This window comes from Osmerus eperlanus, chromosome 8 (genome assembly GCF_963692335.1).
Source record: "Osmerus eperlanus chromosome 8, fOsmEpe2.1, whole genome shotgun sequence".
In the NCBI taxonomy this organism is placed as follows: Eukaryota; Metazoa; Chordata; class Actinopteri; order Osmeriformes; family Osmeridae; genus Osmerus; species Osmerus eperlanus.
This window is the reverse complement of record NC_085025.1, coordinates 13,063,763-13,082,338: the sequence shown is the minus strand read 5'-3', so window position 1 is coordinate 13,082,338 and position 18,576 is coordinate 13,063,763. Positions and strand designations below refer to the sequence as shown.

General features: G+C 41.5%; 2 protein-coding genes across 3 annotated transcripts; both read right to left on the bottom strand.

Moving 5' to 3' along the window:
• Positions 1-67: 67 nt before the first annotated feature.
• LOC134025430 (acetyl-coenzyme A synthetase 2-like, mitochondrial) lies at positions 68-11,894 on the bottom strand. Of its 2 annotated transcripts, XM_062468451.1 has the most exons (14): positions 11,530-11,894; positions 10,995-11,091; positions 10,616-10,815; positions 9,588-9,763; positions 9,141-9,293; positions 8,400-8,547; positions 6,888-7,025; positions 6,167-6,259; positions 3,708-3,820; positions 2,543-2,669; positions 1,962-2,089; positions 1,588-1,651; positions 1,331-1,452; positions 68-536 (listed from the first exon to the last, which is right to left on the bottom strand). In XM_062468451.1, the coding sequence occupies exons 1-14, from the start codon at positions 11,837-11,839 to the stop codon at positions 357-359; spliced, it is 2,049 nt and encodes a 682-aa protein (XP_062324435.1). In that variant the 5' UTR covers positions 11,840-11,894; the 3' UTR covers positions 68-356. The 2 variants fall into 2 exon arrangements, 1 of the variants encoding a protein (XP_062324435.1); XR_009931016.1 differs by lacking the exon at positions 68-536 and having other exon boundaries at positions 1,388-1,452; positions 2,538-2,669.
• A 287-nt stretch (positions 11,895-12,181) lies between these two features.
• LOC134024830 (visual system homeobox 2-like) lies at positions 12,182-17,793 on the bottom strand. The gene is made up of 5 exons (XM_062467543.1): positions 17,332-17,793; positions 16,879-16,963; positions 15,866-15,989; positions 13,805-13,985; positions 12,182-13,104 (listed from the first exon to the last, which is right to left on the bottom strand). Exons 1-5 carry the CDS (start codon positions 17,732-17,734, stop codon positions 12,794-12,796), a joined length of 1,104 nt encoding a protein of 367 aa, XP_062323527.1. The 5' UTR covers positions 17,735-17,793; the 3' UTR covers positions 12,182-12,793.
• Between the last annotated feature and the right edge of the window lie 783 nt (positions 17,794-18,576).

Sequence of the window (18,576 nt, the reverse complement as noted above, 5' to 3'; positions counted from 1 at the left end):
GTGGGCAAGCAAAGTGCACTTTGTAGATTGTACAGAAACATTTCAGAGACAGATATTTTAAGTGCTTTGTGTTGGGCTTTTATTACACACATGATAAAGAAAATACATGTTTATGCATGCATGAAGCAACATTATGATAATGCACAATGCTTTTCGCAGTAATTACTTATATGGAGACTGGTAACATACTACATGCATACTAATTACCGTAAGGCATACAAATGTAAGTACAGTACAGGCAATAGAGCTCTAAATGTAGTGTAAATCAAAACATTTTCCACAAATGTGTTCCTCTTCCATCTAGTTTTGTGGAATGCTTCATTTATGCACTGAGAGAAAAAACAGAAAATGGCACGCTACTTCTGCTGTTCTCTGTTTCCACGGAGACGCTCGTGACCCTGGATGACCTCCTGGACGGCCGTGGGGTCGTCCAGTGTGCTGAGGTCACCCAGCTTGTCTGTCTCCTGCTCCACCACACTCCTCAGCACCCGACGCATGATCTTCCCTGAACACGTCTTTGGCAAGCGCTTCACCACCTTTAAAACACCTGTCACTGTTAGCATGATGATACGTACCATGATGCAGCCAGGATGCATAGTTGGATAATCTATTCATGATGTCATTCCTAATCGACATCATCTGAGGAGTTTTATTTACCATTTTTGTTGATTCTCAACCAGAATGGTGTGTACAACTTTTTAAAGAGTAAATATGTAAATATGTATGAAAATATGAGCAAATTACGCTGTAGAAAGATATCTTTTCATGTGCACGTCACTATGGGGCCAGTTCCATCTGGCCTGTTTTATTGTTTTATTAGCTGATTATTCAACTGTGATACAAGAGGTAATCCTGTTGCCAGCTTCTGTCAAATATTAACTCTTTCCTGACGGATTCATAACTGTGAAATGTTGTATTTGACTCAAGGTTATCAACCTTAAACTGAATACAATGTGCACATTTTGTGGACTATCAACAACGACATTAAGAGCGTGGTGAATTTTTCTGGAGATAGATTGCTAAATTATCCCCCCAAATTATTTAAGTATTTGTATTGAGGACAGAACATGACCTCAAGGTAGAGCCTTAATAAATCCCTTGTGCTGCCTTCGGGTCATTGTGACCCACCTTTTGCACCACGACGGTGACACTGACCCGAAGGCAGTCCAAGGGTAGACACTGAAAGTCCACAGAAAATAAATATACAATAAATGACCCGACTCACATGCTCATGCATGTCCCATGTTGTCACCAGGCTAAATATAACTTTTAATAATAATAATAAATAATTGTGTTTTAAACATTTTCAAGGGAAAAGTAAGTACTTTACCTGGATGAAGTCTGGACAGGCATACTTGGCTATACTCCTGGAAACAATCTCTGTGATTTGCAGAGCAAGAAGCGCCTCTTGGACCTCGACTCCTTGCTTCAGAACCACAAACGCATACACCCCTGTAAAAACACCACAAAGTGGTTAGTGAGGTGGTTCTCCCTTAAACTGTAAACAGGAATAGTTTACTTCAAGGAACTGGTTGAACGGTTTCAGTGACTTAATGGTTTCGCAGAAAAAATTGCGCCGGACCTTACCTTGACCTTTTATGTCATGGGAGTGACCAATGACTGCAGACTCAGCTACTCCAGGGCACTGGTTCTAAAAGAGAATATTCAGAGAATGACAACTACCTGTCCATCTGGACTGTTTCTCTCACATTTTTTCCGACCATTCATGTTCAAACTATCTATAACATGTTATAACTGGAGCAGGATAGATCTATGCTTAACCATCTCTACTGACTGCAACTTACATATTGCTTAAACTTTTTTTTTTTTTTTACCTTTATACAGGTTATTCTCATTGAGATCAATCTCTTTTTCAAGAGAGACCTGTTCAACCCGTGCAGGGACTTACTTATTTGTTTTACACTTACAATGGTCTGCAGCTAACCAGGCGCGTTACGTACCACAACATCCTCCAGTTCAGCAGTCCCTATCCTGTGGCCGCTCACGTTGATGACATCATCAAGACGACCAATGATCTGATAGTATCCCTCCTTGGAGCGGTAAGCGCCGTCACCGGTGAAGAAGTAACCTGTGGGTGGAGAGCTGTTGGAGTGAGGAGCGTAGAACAAGGCATATCCTACAGAAACATAGCCATTTTAGTCGTGAAATGCAAAACTTTTACCAAACTACATAGGAACTACATCACCTAGGAACTACTATGCAGTTACACTTCATTACGGTTTGTGGTACAAGGGAAACTTGGTATGGGGGAGGTTGGGCTTTGATCTTATTTTCAATACAACCTTCAACCCCTTTACAACATCCACTTACCTTCCCTATACAGTTTATAACATTTATTGACATGTACCTATTGTAACCTTGATATAAAGTATTTCAAGGTGGCCTGATAGATTATCTACAAATGTTTAATATCTACAAACTGTGATGGGCTACTCAGGTTAGGGCTTGGCATGGTAAACAGTTAGTGGATCAGTACCTGGGGTCACTCATTGAAATCAAGGCTAAGTGTCTCTTACCGTACCTGGGTAGGGCTGGCAGTAGGTCTGGGTGAATCTCTGGTGGTCGTTGTGGATGGTGCGAGCCATGCCAGGCCAAGCCTGACTCATACACAGTGCTCCTGATGCATCGTTGGCACTGATCACCTTACCCTGAAAACAACAGCCCACCACTAATATTGATACAAGACAGTTTGTCAGCATTCGTGGATTCAATTTACATTTGAAAACGTTGCCCCATGTCGGTTGTGGTGAATTTGTATTGGGGGTCAGATGGCTGAGCGGTTAGGGAAACTGACTATCAATCAGAAGGTTGCAGGTTCGATTCCGGCTGTGCATAATGACGTTGTGTCCTTGGGCACGGCACTTCGGGGGAATGTCCCTGTACTTACTGTAAGTCGCTCTGGATAAGAGTGTCTGCTAAATTATTAAATGTATTGGACATGTGGGAAATGTTGTTGTATTCCTTGCTGATGTAAAAGCTGTAAAATGATTTGACCCACTTCTTTGGTTAAAACTGCTCAATGGTTGTTAAAAATGGGAAGCGTTATGTAGATAACCTCGCAAAAGAGTAGAATGTGTGGGGAAAACAGTGGCTACATCACCATGATAATGCCAATGTTTAAATTCAAATGTCGAGTTATTTATGACCCAGTCTGTCATCAATAACATTCGTGTCCTCCTCCGTTTGCCAAGCACTTTAAAACGTTGTCAAATGGTACACAATGCTACTTAAAGACACTCAAAACAGGCACAGCTGTAGCCCTCTTAATACAGATTATCAGATCGAGGGAGTGTTTGGCCTCTTAGCGGGAGACAGCGAGCGTGAGAGAGAAACAGAGAGGAGAGATCAGCTCAGAGACCACTCCAACTGTTGGCCCAATCTGTGCCTCTTCTGGGAGCAAAAGCAACCCGTCGGCCATCCGGTGGACTACAGGTTTTTAATAGGGCAGTTGGCATGGGACCGAGTGGTCTGTTGTCGGAAAAGTGGGGGGGTGGGTTGGAGCTGGTATCTAAAGTGATCCAGCTGGTGCCTGTTTTACAGTCTCCCATCCTGAGGCCCCTGTATGTGTGTGTGTGTGTGTGTGTGTATGTGTGTGTGTGTGTGTGTGTGTGTGTGTGAGTGTGTGTGTGTGTGTGTGTGTGTGTGTGTGAGTGGAGGGACCCTCCCCTGGGTGAGGGGCACGTCACCTCGCTATCCATGAGCGCCGGCTTGATCCCGAAGAAGGGCCGCATGGCCATGCCCGGAACGATCTCTGCATCCGGGTCTGAAGGTCTAGGAGAGATGCAGATCCCTCCTGTCTCTGGAATACCAGAAAAATACACATTAGCATTAGCTTTCAGAGGTGAATAGATGAAGGCAGATGCTGGGGAGATACATGATCAGACTCAGTGACCTTTCTCTCAACAGCTGCTTAACCCTCGTGCTGCCTTCGGGTCACATGACCCAAAGGTTCATAACGAACCATCATTGTGTTTACCCAATTTTACCCAATACAAAACCAAATAAAAATACTTTTCTTTTAACCTTCGCAATGTGGGGGGTCTGAGACAGCCCGACGGTTAAAAGAAAATGCTTCACTTTGTTTTTGTATGCGGTAAAGTTGTCGCAATACGACGGTGGGTCACAATGACTGATGGGTCAGAACGACCCGAGGAGAACACAAGGGTTAATGGAACACAAAGCAAACAAATGATAGCAGAGAAAGTGACAAAACATTTGGTCATGCGTGGAAGAAATCTGGGAAATAAACCGTCCATAAGCCCCCGGAGCCTCACTACAGATGTTTGATGAGACGCATCACGGCCACATTGAGTAAATTCAACACAATTAGGTTTGATTCACTCGCTGGGACCCAATGGTAATCTGGGGACGGTGGCACCAGCTGAGTGTGCCGGCTGTAAGTAGGACACCAGGGATGATCCGACAAAGGGGCGCAGTGCCAACGGCCGGTCAGAATCTCTGATTTATCCTCTAATGGGCTACTTTTGGACAGATCAAACTGCCGGCAATTATCAATAATGCCATTTACTCCCTAATTGGAATGGCAGAGAAAAAAACATAAAAAACATAACGAAATAACAACAATATAATCCTCTGTCTGAAGTAGGGTATTTGGGTCATATCTGTGTCTGTAATGCTTGACTCACGCATGTTTAATTATGAGTATTTGCCACTCCCATGTTAATTAACATTCTTTTGGTGGATTTTGTAATTACCAAATGAGTCTAATTTGTCGGGATTGTGGCTGACATATATAGGGTCAATATGCATGTTACTTTATCCTCTATAATCTATTTATCAGGGAAATCAGCTTTGAAAACCTGCTGTTATACTTCCTGCTAAACATCTTTGGTAGATGAATATTGGTTACAGACCTGTAATTATATTTGTGCTGACATAACAGGACAATAATACTGTACTTAAATAAAATGTGTGAGTTTTATCCTGCATTTGTCTTTCATCACCACAATTCCAAAGGAAGCAAGCCTTTCAGAAACAGGGGTAGCCATTATTCATACTCCATTATACAGACTTACTGCATCTCCTGTCTGTTCTGTACCATGGAGGGAGAGAGAGAGAGAGAGATATAGAGAAGGGGAAAGAGGCAGCCTGTGCAGCCACTCCAGTCTGTCATTTTCAATGTATCAAGCAACAGCTTTTTCAACGTGTACAGCATCTACAGCAGTATACAGACATTTAGTGGATGACTGCATGTGTGGGCAACGGGAGAGCAATTTATAGGAAACAGACTTCAAAGATAGAATCTGAATTGCAAGTTCACCCTCACAATGAAAATGATATTGAGAAGAGATTTTTATTAAAATCTTGCCACAGTTCAGCTTCTCCTGTGCTGCAGATATCAAACTAAATGAGAAAAACAGGTGGTTTGAAGGAGTCAGGAAGAGATGGAAAAATTCCATTCCAGTGTTATAATGGCTTGTAACTGGATGCGGACATGTGCAAGAGAGAAATATAAATATGTATATGTGTGTGTGTAGGGGGGGGGGGGGGGCTGTATTATATAATACTGTAATTCCTTTCTTGGTGGGAGGAATGGGATTCTCTCCCCTTTAAGACTTTTAGTCTCTATTCCCCTGCTTGCCAAAGCTCTCTTCTAAAAAGTTCATGAACTCTGCATTTCTTTACATGGATTGTGTTTATGCTGTCGGCGGACCAGATCCTGCTCTATTAATAACAGATCCAAATGCAGAGTTAAAGCCGGCTAGCTGATATACTATAAGACAAGGTCTTGGAATGACATGGCATACCTACTAAAATGTTTGACCTTTCACTTATTTCATGTAATAGATTTTTCTGCATTGTACTATGCACTGCTGTGATTTACATGTTGTTGTTACACTGTAGTTAAGTAAGTGTGATATTGTTGCACTGTGGTATTATTTGTGTTCATTGTGCCTGGTAACTGAGATGTAGTTACTTTGGGGATGTGGATAAGTAAATACAGACCGTTCCTTGAGTCTGCCCGCCGAAATACTAAAGAACTATACATTTCTGATCCTCGATCTTCTGCTGTGCTTGTTACATGCACTATTTGTGCATTGCTTTGGATGAAAGCGTCTGCTAAGTGAATAAAAGATGAAAAGGTCCAATGTAATGAAGACAGCAGGGTGAGGGTCCCAGTTACCTGTCTGCCACCAGGTGTCCACTACAGGGCATCGGCCGTCCCCTACCACGCGGTGGTACCAGTCCCAAGCCTCGCTGTTGATTGGCTCTCCCACTGGCAAAGGAAACAGGGAGGAGTTTATCGGAAACTGGCAATGGGCTTTGTGTGTCAGAGGGTGCGTGCGTGTGTTTGTGTGTGTGGGTGGTGTGGGGGGCTATTCTGGTATTTTAACATATGTGGCGATCCCCTACATGACGAGGGCGACAAGTTCCCGTTGACCTCTAGGGAAAGTATGGAACATGTGAAGCCAGCAGAATGGAATTTGAAGGGTAATCATCTATCAGCGCATCAGAGATATACTGTACGTGTCGACAAGCACAGAATCCAGTTAAGAAGTGAAGTCCTGAGGATATATCATGGTCACCTTCCAACATCCAACTCATGAAGTATCCTTCCATCATTCTTTTTTACAGTTTACTGGAAACTATGCGCCCTCTACAGTGGCTAGGCAGTTAGGCTCAGCTATGTGGATCAGCTCTTCTAGGTCACAAGGTTCTCCTGAGTCAGTCAAAATACCTGCTTTCAACCCTCACACAACCTATTTTCAACATGACGCTAACAACATGGCGCTAACTTAGCATGCTGCCATAGATGTTCAGTACAGTGAGTACAGTGGAAAGACAAAACTGGGTGGCTTGCAGAGGACATTTTTATCTAAGACAGCCTCTGATGTTTGGCATACCAGAGCCCAGGGTTTTGAGCGAGGAGCGGTCGTATTTCTGTACCCATTCATCCCTGTACTTCAACAGCAGGCGGATAGCTGTGGGGGCGCCGTAAAACTGGTTGACCTTGAGTCTCTGAACCATCTCCCAGTATCTCCCTGCAAACCCCATAAGAGAGACTGTGTCATTATTTGGGCTTAATTTCGGTCAACATTCGAAAACCAGCAAATAGCAGGTTAAAAACATATGTTATATCAGGAGTGTCTATTTCTGGAAAGCTACCTTCTTGTAGATTTAGCACACCCAATTCTAATATTTGTTATAGTATGTTCTGATGTGTTGAATCAGGTTAGTTACAACAGGGATTGGAGAATACACCTATAGGAGTAGTAGCTCTCCAGGAACATGGTTGGAAACACCCGTGTAACATGGTTATGTTGCGTGTAAGAAGCATATTAAATCACCACCAAGGACAGAGGGCCTATAGTGAATATAAACAAAGGAGCTATATTTAGTGGAAAGGATTGTTGGGTCAAGTGCATGTCATGGACAACTACTCCCAAAGCAAGAAACGTTTTCAAAGCAGCCTGTAGAAACATTTACATTTTACATTTATGCATTTAGCAGACACTTTTATCCAAAGCGACTTCCAAGAGAGAACTTTATATAAGAGCGTAGGTCACTGATCATAACAACGAGATAGCCCCAAACATTGCGAGCAGCCAAAACATGAAGCATACTTTGTGAAAAACCAAATAAGTGCCATAGGGAAGAACCATAAGAGCATGCAGTTAAACAAGTTACAATTAAACAACATGAAACTCAAAAAGTGCAAGAGTGTACCTGTAGAAAAAACAATCAACAGTAAAATATTTCACAGCGAGTACAAGAATTTAAAACCGTTACAACTAACCAACAAGAGCAACAAGTTTCTCAGTACGAGTCATTGTGATCCTGGAGGAAACTAACATCAGGTCCAGCCAAGCATTCCTAATTGCCGTTGTACATGTAGAAACCTTTAGTTTTGAGGATGTATTTTATAATTCATTTTATACCATTACAATTCAATTTAAAATCTGATCATCTATGAAATATTGTGCAACACTTTACATCAAGGTTATATTAGCTTCCAGTTAAACTAAGTATGGTATTAAGTGTTGACGTATTGGTTATTACAAAAGTGTTAGAGGCCCTGAATGGGGAAGGGATGCAAGAGATAAGTGGATGTTGTAAAGGGGCAGTTGAAGTTTGTGTTACAAAAACATCAATATTGACATCCACTTAACTCTGGAAAGCCCAACCCAAGTTTCACTTGTGTAATAACTTGTTACTGATAATAACAACAGTAATGACCTGTAACTACATTACAAGTCCTATGTGACTGCTAATGCTGTTACTTACTAGGTATTACTAGGGATTGCTAGTTCAATACTATATAGTTACATGGTAGTTATGTAACATTAATGTAAAAGGATCGCCAAATATTGTGTATTCAGCAATAACGTCACCCTCAACTTGGCTCATGTTCTCACCTGGGTCCGGGTATACTGGTGTGCTTTCAAACAGGACCGTGGTTCCTCCGTTGGAGAGAGGCCCATAGACGACATAACTGTGCCCTGTTATCCAGCCAATATCTGCCACACAGCCAAACACATCTCCCTCGTGGTGGTTGAAGACATACTGAAGAAGAGAACAGGGAAGCAAAGATAGTGTATGTTATGTTATTTATCGTCTCGGTAGGAAAATGAATTCTATGATGACATCCAATTTGTCTTTACTTTTGAGTTTTTACCTTTGACTGCAGAATATGTAATAACACTTTACACTTTAAATCCTTCATTACCCTTGAAGGAATTTTGAGCATCTTATATTTTTCTCTCGTGTAACAACTAAATAACAATTTTGAACAAAAAATTGATATATATTATCCTAAATAGGTAACCAAGGTTACCTATTTACATTCATATTATTTAAGCTCTTGACAGGGTTCACCAAGCTTCACAGATTTGGTTTCCCCTAATACATCTTTGTTGCAAGGGTAGAGTGTGACAAATGGTTGCTCAGTAACTTCCTAGTGAGTGTCACAACAAAATTACCACACCATGACCTTTCTACAAGTACCCATAGTGCAAGGCTCCAATCAAAAGTTGCTTTTGTACAAGTTTCAAGAAACTGTTTCGCAATGACCCCCTTTTGAATTTAGATATGCCCTCTCTCTCTTTTCCTTGCCCAGACCTCAAAACTGTAGGAGAGGAATAGCAGATAAGGCTCACCCTGTGCGTGAGTGAGGCGTATAGCAGGTACCCAGCCTGGGTGTGGACCAGGCCCTTGGGCTTCCCTGTGCTTCCAGATGTGTACAGCAGGAACAGCACTTCCTCACTGTCCAGGGCGACAGGCTCACACACCACATCCTCCTTCATCATCTCCTACAGGGGCTCCAACAAGTCAGCCATTTTGAGTCTTAATACAGCCTTGTCAGAATACTAACATGCAAGAGTGTACATTTTGCTGCATATGCAGTTGGTACACGTTTTCTACATTACAAATGAAATGCCGGACTTGAACGAGGTAGTCACAATTGCACAATCCACGTTTAACTGAAATTATCCATATACTATTTGATTAAAAAGGTTATTGTAAACTATTCAGGCCTAAAACTTGTGAGTCCAATAATAATACCCCCATTATGTAGAAGTATTACTGGATGGTAATGGGTTTACCTCCTCCAGGGGGATGTCTCTATCCGTCATGATGACTGGGTTCTCTGTTCTCATGGCAACAAGCACCTGCCGGACCGAGGGGCAGTTTTGGACGGCTGCATCCACAGTCTTCTTCAAGTCTGTGACTTTGCCGCCTCTTACTCCCTGGTTGACCGTGATGACTGTGCTAGACTGGGCTGGAACAATGGTTGAGCAAATTGACTGTTAGCTGTAGAGACTGTTTTTAATTCTAGGTAAACACTAGACTGTTATCTTATTTGGGCTATTTTCAATTGAATTTTAGCTCATACTTTCGTTACAGCATGGAAGAGAGACCTGACCCAAACCTTTATTTAATCTCGATCTTAGTGCAGGATTAGGAAAACCTGACCTTTGCTTCATCAGGTGAGTGAGGACATGTAACATAAAATCCTACTCTTGGTGAAAAATCTATAAAAAGCTCACCCAGTCAATCAAGTATCCCAAAGCTTTGATCTAACCAATCATTACCCACTGGTCACTTGGGAAAGTCCTTCCATTTTTAAATCAGTTGTGAGGTCATTTAGAGTCCTATTGACACACAGTGTGTATTAAAAATAAGAAATGAGTTGTAGCCTACATGTGTACTTGTAAAACACTTCCGATAAAAATGCCCTTGATTTGACACCGCTGTCACAATCTTGGTATTGATAAACTAAACAAATCACCAATTTAATGGCGGTGCTTGAAATCATCCTGTCTTTCATTCTTGTCTTAGATTATATATGTCAGTGGCCCACTGCTATCCAGACAGCCTCACCATCTCTGATTCTATATGTCAGTGGCCCACTGCCATCCAGACAGCCTCACCATCTCTGATTCTATATGTCAGTGGCCCTCTGCCATCCAGACAGCCTCACCATCTCTGATTCTATATGTCAGTGGCCCTCTGCCATCCAGACAGCCTCACCATCTCTGATTCTATATGTCAGTGGCCCACTGCCATCCAGACAGCCTCACCATCTCTGATTCTATATGTTAGTGGCCCTCTGCCATCCAGACAGCCTCACCATCTCTGATTCGATCAGCCAAGGCCTCGGCACTGAAACCTGCAAACACCACATTGTGGGCAGCACCGATACGGGCACAGGCCAGCATGGAGGCCACTGCCAGGGGGCAGGGGGGCATATAGAGGGTGACACAGTCCCCCCGACGCACCCCTTGCCTCTTCAACAAGTTGGCCAGGCGACATGTCAGGTCCAACAGCTGTCTGTGGGGAGGAGTTGCACAAATGAGTGTGATTATTCTATTTGAAAGAACACGTTGTATTTAGGTTAGGAATTGGTCATGGTGAAACACGCAATCATGCTAGAAAATAAGAACAACATATGTTTAGCTGTATTATTTGTTCACATCATGTGACCTCGATGAAATAGGCTATTTTCTAACCTGTAGGTAACCTTGACCTCGGACCCTGGTTCGTCTCTCTCCCAGATCAGGGCAACTCTTTCTGGGCAGGTGTGTACATGTCGGTCCAAGCAGTTTACTGAGGCACACATGCATTCATTGACAAGTATGAGAGCCCTTGTAGGACAAAATTAATTATTCGCTTCTCACACACCATAGTCTAATTCTCTCTCAAACTATAACTAGTATCACATTCTCTTATATTCACCATCATACTCTCACACGACACATCATCACACACAATTTATAGCTTAACTGTTTGAACACAGTGCACGCTTTCTGTAATCGTTTTATTTGACCTTGCAAGCGAGTCTTTGTCTCCTAACCCTATAACGTGAAGGGTTTTTCATGACAAATTAGATCAGTTCTATCCCTCCAACTAACGAAGTTTTCCTACTCTAATACTAATATGCCTTGGGATATGGGCTACTCTTGCATTTTTCCCTCCAATAATAGCATGTTGTTATAAACAAAGCATGCAAAGACTTTAGTTAGTTTGGAAAAAATGTAACCTTACCAGATACATTTATCTTACCCCCCTCAAACCACTTTATATTGCCTTGAGTCAAATCACAGTTCTGAACGGAGGAAAAGGGACTTATCCAGGATAGCCGTTGACGCGCCACTGCGCCCCAAAACCTGTCACATTCGATGACAGAAAACTCGTGCAGTCCCGTATGATCGTTTACACCTAAAAATCCAGCTGCCTCTGGCATACATGCTGCTATATTATAGTTTCTGCCCAAAAGTTTGCTTTTTAAAACTCGTCGCCAATTAAATGAAGAAATCGAAGTCGATGAGTAGCATCTCCATATCTTCCACATCATTAAACTTATGTTGCCATAAAAGCGACCAAAACGGCCAAAATCAGCCTACCTAATAGCCAATAGCCAATCTCGTAAATAAAATAAAACGTTTAAAAACTATGTATTGAAAATCATCTGTTGACAAGAACTCGGGGAACTTTACAACATCTTTAGAGTGAAAGGAATGGTTGATGCGTTTAAAGGGGAGTCGCTAACAACGTGGGCCGACGATAATGGGTTACCCGTTTTTTTTCAATTTCTTTTTTTTCATGATCTTGATTGCGCAAACTGAGCTGTATTGAGTTTTTGCTGTTTTCTAGCCGCTATTAAAATGAAATTCATATTTGTTTTTATTTTCGACCATTTATTATTTGATGTGGATGTTGTGTAAACATGTGTGTGAGTGGATGTGTGGGCACATCAAGCTTAAAAACACACAAAAAAGAATCTATAATAAGATGGAAAATCAGAATAACAGCCACTAATTTTACTATTATTTTACAGAAACAAGGACAAAACACATTGTATCAGTTAGTGAACTGTGTATATGAACTTAGCTATATTTCATTTTCAGTACTTACAATATATACATCTGAGGTCAAATGAAAACCACTCACAAAGGCTTGATGGATTTTCTTGTTGCACAAATTCTTGTTTTGACTCCATGTATAGTCTGTAAGATGGTCTGCTAATTTTAGGGCAGTTGATTTATAATATAAAATATTTTGTTGCAAAAAGCAAGTAGCTGCCACTTGTTAAACCAGTCATTACATACATTTGCATTTTAAATGTTCCCTATATAATTAGCATTTGTAAATAACATGACCACAGTAGAGCATTCTGGGATCAAAGCTAAACCCAGATTGTGGAGTGTCTTACAATGTCAATGAGAGATCAGTTTATTATACATGAAAGGCACTGCAACAAAACTAGGCCTTACAGTCTATTAAAAGCAGCAATTTGTATAATGTCTTTTTACTTCTTCTTTGCCTCAGCTGTCTTCTTCTGTCCTGTCTGTTTGTCCTTTTCCTCTGTCTCCATCAAGGGTCCGTCCCCAGAAACTTTCCCCAGCATTTTAGCACTGTGCTCCTGGGCCTTTGCCCTGAGTGCGGCTATGCTATTCTCCCTCAGTTCCTCTTTGGATATGGGTGACCTGGAATCCTTCCTTCTCTCCTCCTCTTCTTCCATCTCTCGCTCCACCACTCTCTCTCTGGCAGGGGGTTGAGGTGTGTCTGGTTTCCCTGGAGACGTGGGGACGGTCGTGTCCATGGACTTCTTGTGCATACCTGTCAAAAAACGTTGAGATTACGGTTAGGATACATTCCACACGAAATAGGTGTCCACACCTGAAAACAACAACGCTGGAAACCCAGGCATCACCGTTTTTTTTTGCTTCGGGGCTGATGACCTCCATCATAAAATGCAAACGGTACAAATAGGATTGTTTTCATGTGTGTCTGTGTTGATGTGCAGGTTCTAGATGTCGTTGTTGGTGTGAGCCACTACACTATGCTCCTGTGCTGCTGATACTTGCTTCTTTTTCAATTACAGTCACCTTCTCATAGATTTATGCTAATCTATTGACAGATGTGACGGCCAAGAGAGGCTTTTATTTAAACCCTTCTGATAAAGTGGGATTATCACCCTATTGATTAACCCCTATCATTGACAGAGACACCTTTTTATTGGCTCCTAATAAGCAGTGGGGTTACAGAGGGTCAGAGATCACAACTGTATTTTGGAGCCAAAAAATAAAACCATCCTATGCTCGTTCTTTTACCTGATCCATGGTATGGATGCTATGGCATAATGAAAGAAACCTACATACAAATCATTCTCTTGCAACATCTTAAAACTCCTGCAATTAAATGACATTTTCAATGTATCTGTATTTACAGTTCATTCAAAGTTAAAGTGAATTGGTGGATGGATGTGTTTCTTTCCCCTTTGCCAATGCAATCAGGTGTCATGGGTGCAGTTCCTTACCTAGCAGCCAGGGGGCGCAGGAGTCCATGATGCCGTCCTTGGCTGACTTTAGGATGGACTCTGGGAGGGGGATGGAGTGGCGAACCATAGCACCGTACAGTCCGTACTCGGCCATGACACTACTACGACCCCAGCACTTCTCTCTCTTTCTCCACTTGGCTCGTCTGTTCTGGAACCAAACCTATCGGGAGAGAGACATGGGAGATTGAACAGCCTGAAAAGCACATTGCTTACCTGTCTTCTAAATGAAATTGAGGGATTTCAACGTTTAAACGGAGAACATGGGATGATCTATGATTAGTTTTTGTGAAGTTGGATGTAAAAGGTTGAAAAGTGATTTCCTGCATAACATTCCCACCTTGAAGACAATAACACTCAATGGACATCGTATTCATTTGCAGAATTACATGAATATCATCACCTTCCAAATTAAATTGTCCACTACAAAATTATATATCTTTACTACTCAGGTATATCTGTTGTAAATGTTCTCCACTTGGACCCTCCCTCTGTTATAACGTTTACTCTGCAGAAAGGTTGGTTGTGCGTATGTATGTGTGTGTGTGTCTCTGTGAAAGAAAGAGAGAGGAGAGGGAGTTTGTTAGACTGCCCCTCCCCCTAGCTCCTCAAGTGCCTAAATTGATTTCCACAGTGTGAGTGCTTGGCCAAGTAATAGCCTCCCAGCCTTAAAATTCTATGTGCATATAGATGAGGCAGTGGGGGGGGAATGAGCAAGTGAGGGTGGCCAAGGAGGCAAATGATGGGGGTTTATGTGTGCGTGTGTGAGTGAGGGGAGGATGCGGTGGGCGGTGGGGCAGGGGGCACGGAGAATGAAATTAAAAACCATCAAAGCCAATCGTGGAAAGCTATTCAGGTAGATTTGATGATAACCTCCATCTCATAGAGAGAGGCCTCTGATGAGAATCGGCATCTCCAGCAACACTTGGAGAGCAGAGGTGTGTGTGCATGCCTGTCTGTGTGTGTGTGTGTGTGTGTGTGGGGGGGGGGGTGTGTGTGCGTGCGTGAGCATGACAACTGTTTCTGCGTAAGTATGTGCGAGTGCTTGTGTGTGTGTGTGTCCGCATCTTGAATGTGTGTGCGGGCGTGTGCACGGGCATGTGTGCAGGGCTGAGAGAGAGGTGACCTCTGGGGTGCAGGCAGGCTGATTGAAAAATAAGTTAATTTCCAGGCCCAATCGATGGGCGACAGGCTCTTCAAATATCACGGGAAATTAAATCGGTTTGAGCCCAGGAGAGTCCTTTGCCATTGACCCATGCTAATTAATTTCAATGTAGTTATCATTTCATTTTCGGCTCCTCAAACCTGCCTGACTCCCCAGGGGAAAGGTGGAAGGCTCTTCTGATTCGACTAATTACTCTGGATGAGTAAATTGGGTGTTAATTTTTGGTAGTGTGCTGATCGGGATCTGTCTGTCTGGTCACAGTGTCTGTCTGTCAACTCTTCTTCCTTAACTGTCTCTCTTCCGGCTTGATGTTCATTCAATCTGACTGTCCTTAAAGCTCTATTTCTTTCTTCCTTTTTTCTTTCTTCCTTTTTTTCTTTCTTTCTTTTTTTCTTTCTTTTATTTCAAAGTGTGTACTGTATTTATTGGCTAATGCAGAGTATCTTTTATTATTTTTTTCTGCATATATTTATGATTTTCCTTCACTTGGTTATTTGAGTATATGGAGGAATATTACAGACTGCAGTGATGATATATTTTAGATGGTGTTGTTTGTAGATATTAGAGAGAACTTGACAGACCAGAGGATTATGATGTTATGTTATATCATAATACCAAAACGCATTGCTAGAAACATTAAAAGCTCTGGATAAGAGCGTCTGCTAAATGACTAAATGTAAAAGACGTAATGGGAGCAAAAAAAAATCTTGATCTAGTTGCCATTCATTTGAATAGAAATGTAATATAATGCAGGACAATGAAACAACTACTTTGAAGTATTAATACATTGTTACACTCGGACAATGTACTGTGATATTGCTCCTTGCACACAGATACACAGACACATCCACACAGAAAAGCACATGCAGATGAAATACCTGTATCCTGTCCTCAGGTAGCTCTGTCTTCATCGACAACATCTCTCTTGCATAGACATCTGGGTAGTGGGCTTCGTTGAAAGCTTTCTCCAACTCCTCCAGCTGATAAGATGTGAAAATGGTCCTGTCGAGATTGTAGAAAATAGAAACCTTAATTCTTTTGTTTTCACATGATTTTTTTCACATGATTTTTTGTTCCACACTGTTTTGCCTCTTTATGCCTATTGTCCTATTCCATATTCAATTCTACCCTTCAGCTGATCTGATGCTCAATTAAAATAGGCCAAAAATGTATAGTATGCATATAGCAAGTGGATGAGCAACAACATTTACATGGTTCACTTTAATAACACAAGTAATAATTATAAAGCCCAAAGACTACTGGAGATCACTTTAGAATTGACAGGCAATTTCAGACTATTTGATATAATGTCTTGTTTGAAAACGTGTGTAATGAACAGAGTAGGCTACAATTATTTTGATGCCAATTTGTGTTTTGTTGTATTGATGTTCCAAAAAAGGAATTGGTCTCTGATTATGTACTTGAATTATAAGATTTTTTAAATACCCTACCAAACCAGAATACTATATGTCACGAAGGCAAACGCTAAATAAGCTAAATAAAAAAAAAGTTATTTTAGCTATTTCTAGAACTCTTCTGGGATATTCGGGTAGGCCTACGATCAATTAAATTTATGATCGAATTTCCGCTTGCTACCTTGAATATGGTTTCGAAAGGCTTGGCCTTCATGAATTGTCGTTTAATACGGTCATCATATTATAAAATACAAAAGTAATAGCCTAACACAAATTATTACATTATTACAGCTATTACATTTATTTTATTCATTAAGCCGACACTTTTATCACAAACAACATAGCCTGCAAATAGTGCATAGTCGGCAAGGACTGCAGATAATCACAGTTCTTACAGTATTGCAGTGGTTAGACACAGTGTAGCAACAACAACATCCCAACAAGAATAGGCTACTGCTTAATATTAAATGTTTTACCTGTGGCGTCTTTTCTTTCTTTTCTTGCTCTGGCACATTGATGATTTAGAAAAATTCTTTTCACTGGAAGATACTTCGTCTGAGTCTGTAAATAAACATCAGTGTAAGATGCACGCCTATGATACAATTTATAGCATTGCCAGATGTTAGGTCTTACGAATTCAGCAACCATCCACAATTTTCATATTAGCCTATCCTATTTGATAAAGATAAACTAAAAGCCATAACAGAATTCTAAAAACATAGTTTAATTCGCCTATAGGCTTTATATAGGGCCCGTCTTCCAAAACAAAAGTGTATTAGGCTACGTGAATTAACATTAAGGTTAGGCCTACCCTATCAGCTATGGGACTAATATATATTTTTTATTAGTGTGTATTTCTTTTTTTTAATAATAACATATCAGTTTTCCTTGTAATACATATGTTATATATAAAGTATAAGGTGTGTTACCGGAGCTGGCGGAGTGATGGGCATCCAGTTGTCCCATAGCCCTGTTGAGCGGCTGCAGGTGAACGTTTTGCGCCTCCGATAACACTTCCAGAAACGCAGGCTGGCTGTAAAACGAATGTATACCGCCTGGTCCAATTATTCCCATACCAACCCCGACGCCCCCTGGACCAAGAGCCGACCTAGATGCCAGCAGGTGCGCCCTGGGCGGTAGAGATTCCAACGGACGGCGCGGGGGGGCAGACGGTTCCTTGTTCAATCCAAGTATCTCTTGTATCCCGAAACCTGTGCACCTGTGCGTCGTAGACCCGATCTTTAAAGGCTGTGGTCCCCCATGATTTGCGGGTGAGGCCATTCTCTGTTTATTCAAAGATTCAGAAAAAACCGTCCCTTCTTTGCCTGTCATGGTGTCTGATGGTATTCCCCGATTAGTTTTTCCAACACTAGCTGGTCCCTGGTGCAATCACCAACCCGCACTGCTGTTCTCCCTCCAGAAATTCCCTTTTTATCCAACAGGTTCATCGCGGCAGGGGTCACTTCTCGTCAGCCAATCACTGAGTGAGAGCGATTGTGCGTCCAATTCCACAGTCAACACAATGATCAAATGTTTCCTAATAGTTGATAAAATTAAATTTATATTTGGTCAACAGTTTTGATTGGTTCAAATTTACGAAAACATAACACCACTGTTTAAGTCGTTTGAGAACACATGCCATATAGGACCAAATACAAATTTTAACAAGGTAACGAGTGTGTGTTTTCACATTAGGTACAATTTAACATGAAATAAGCCTAACATATACCACTTATAAACATATTTCCAGAAAAGCATTGGCTACACTGTTACTTTCACTGGAAGCCACTTTCAAGGCTCTATCCCATCCTTGTCATGATGATTTCATCCAGGACTCATTGGATCGTAAAATATCCAATCAGCCGGATTAGACCCTGAACTCCAGGCAAACCAGCATAATTTGTTGCAGGTTTAGTCTGTGTCTAACTGAATTTAGATAATAACTCCCACACAATAGGCTAGCCTACAGTCCTCAATCGAAAAATGACAGGCTAAAGTAAATTCGACAGTAAATGTAGGCTATACTTTACAAAAATAACACTAGCCTTCCTTTTAGGAGGTAAAGTAGCCTATGGTTGTCATTTGTGTACTAATTGCCTAATATTAGATTACTGGCCTATTGATAGCCATAGTACATCAAACACGAATTATAGACTATGTTAATTAACATTAAC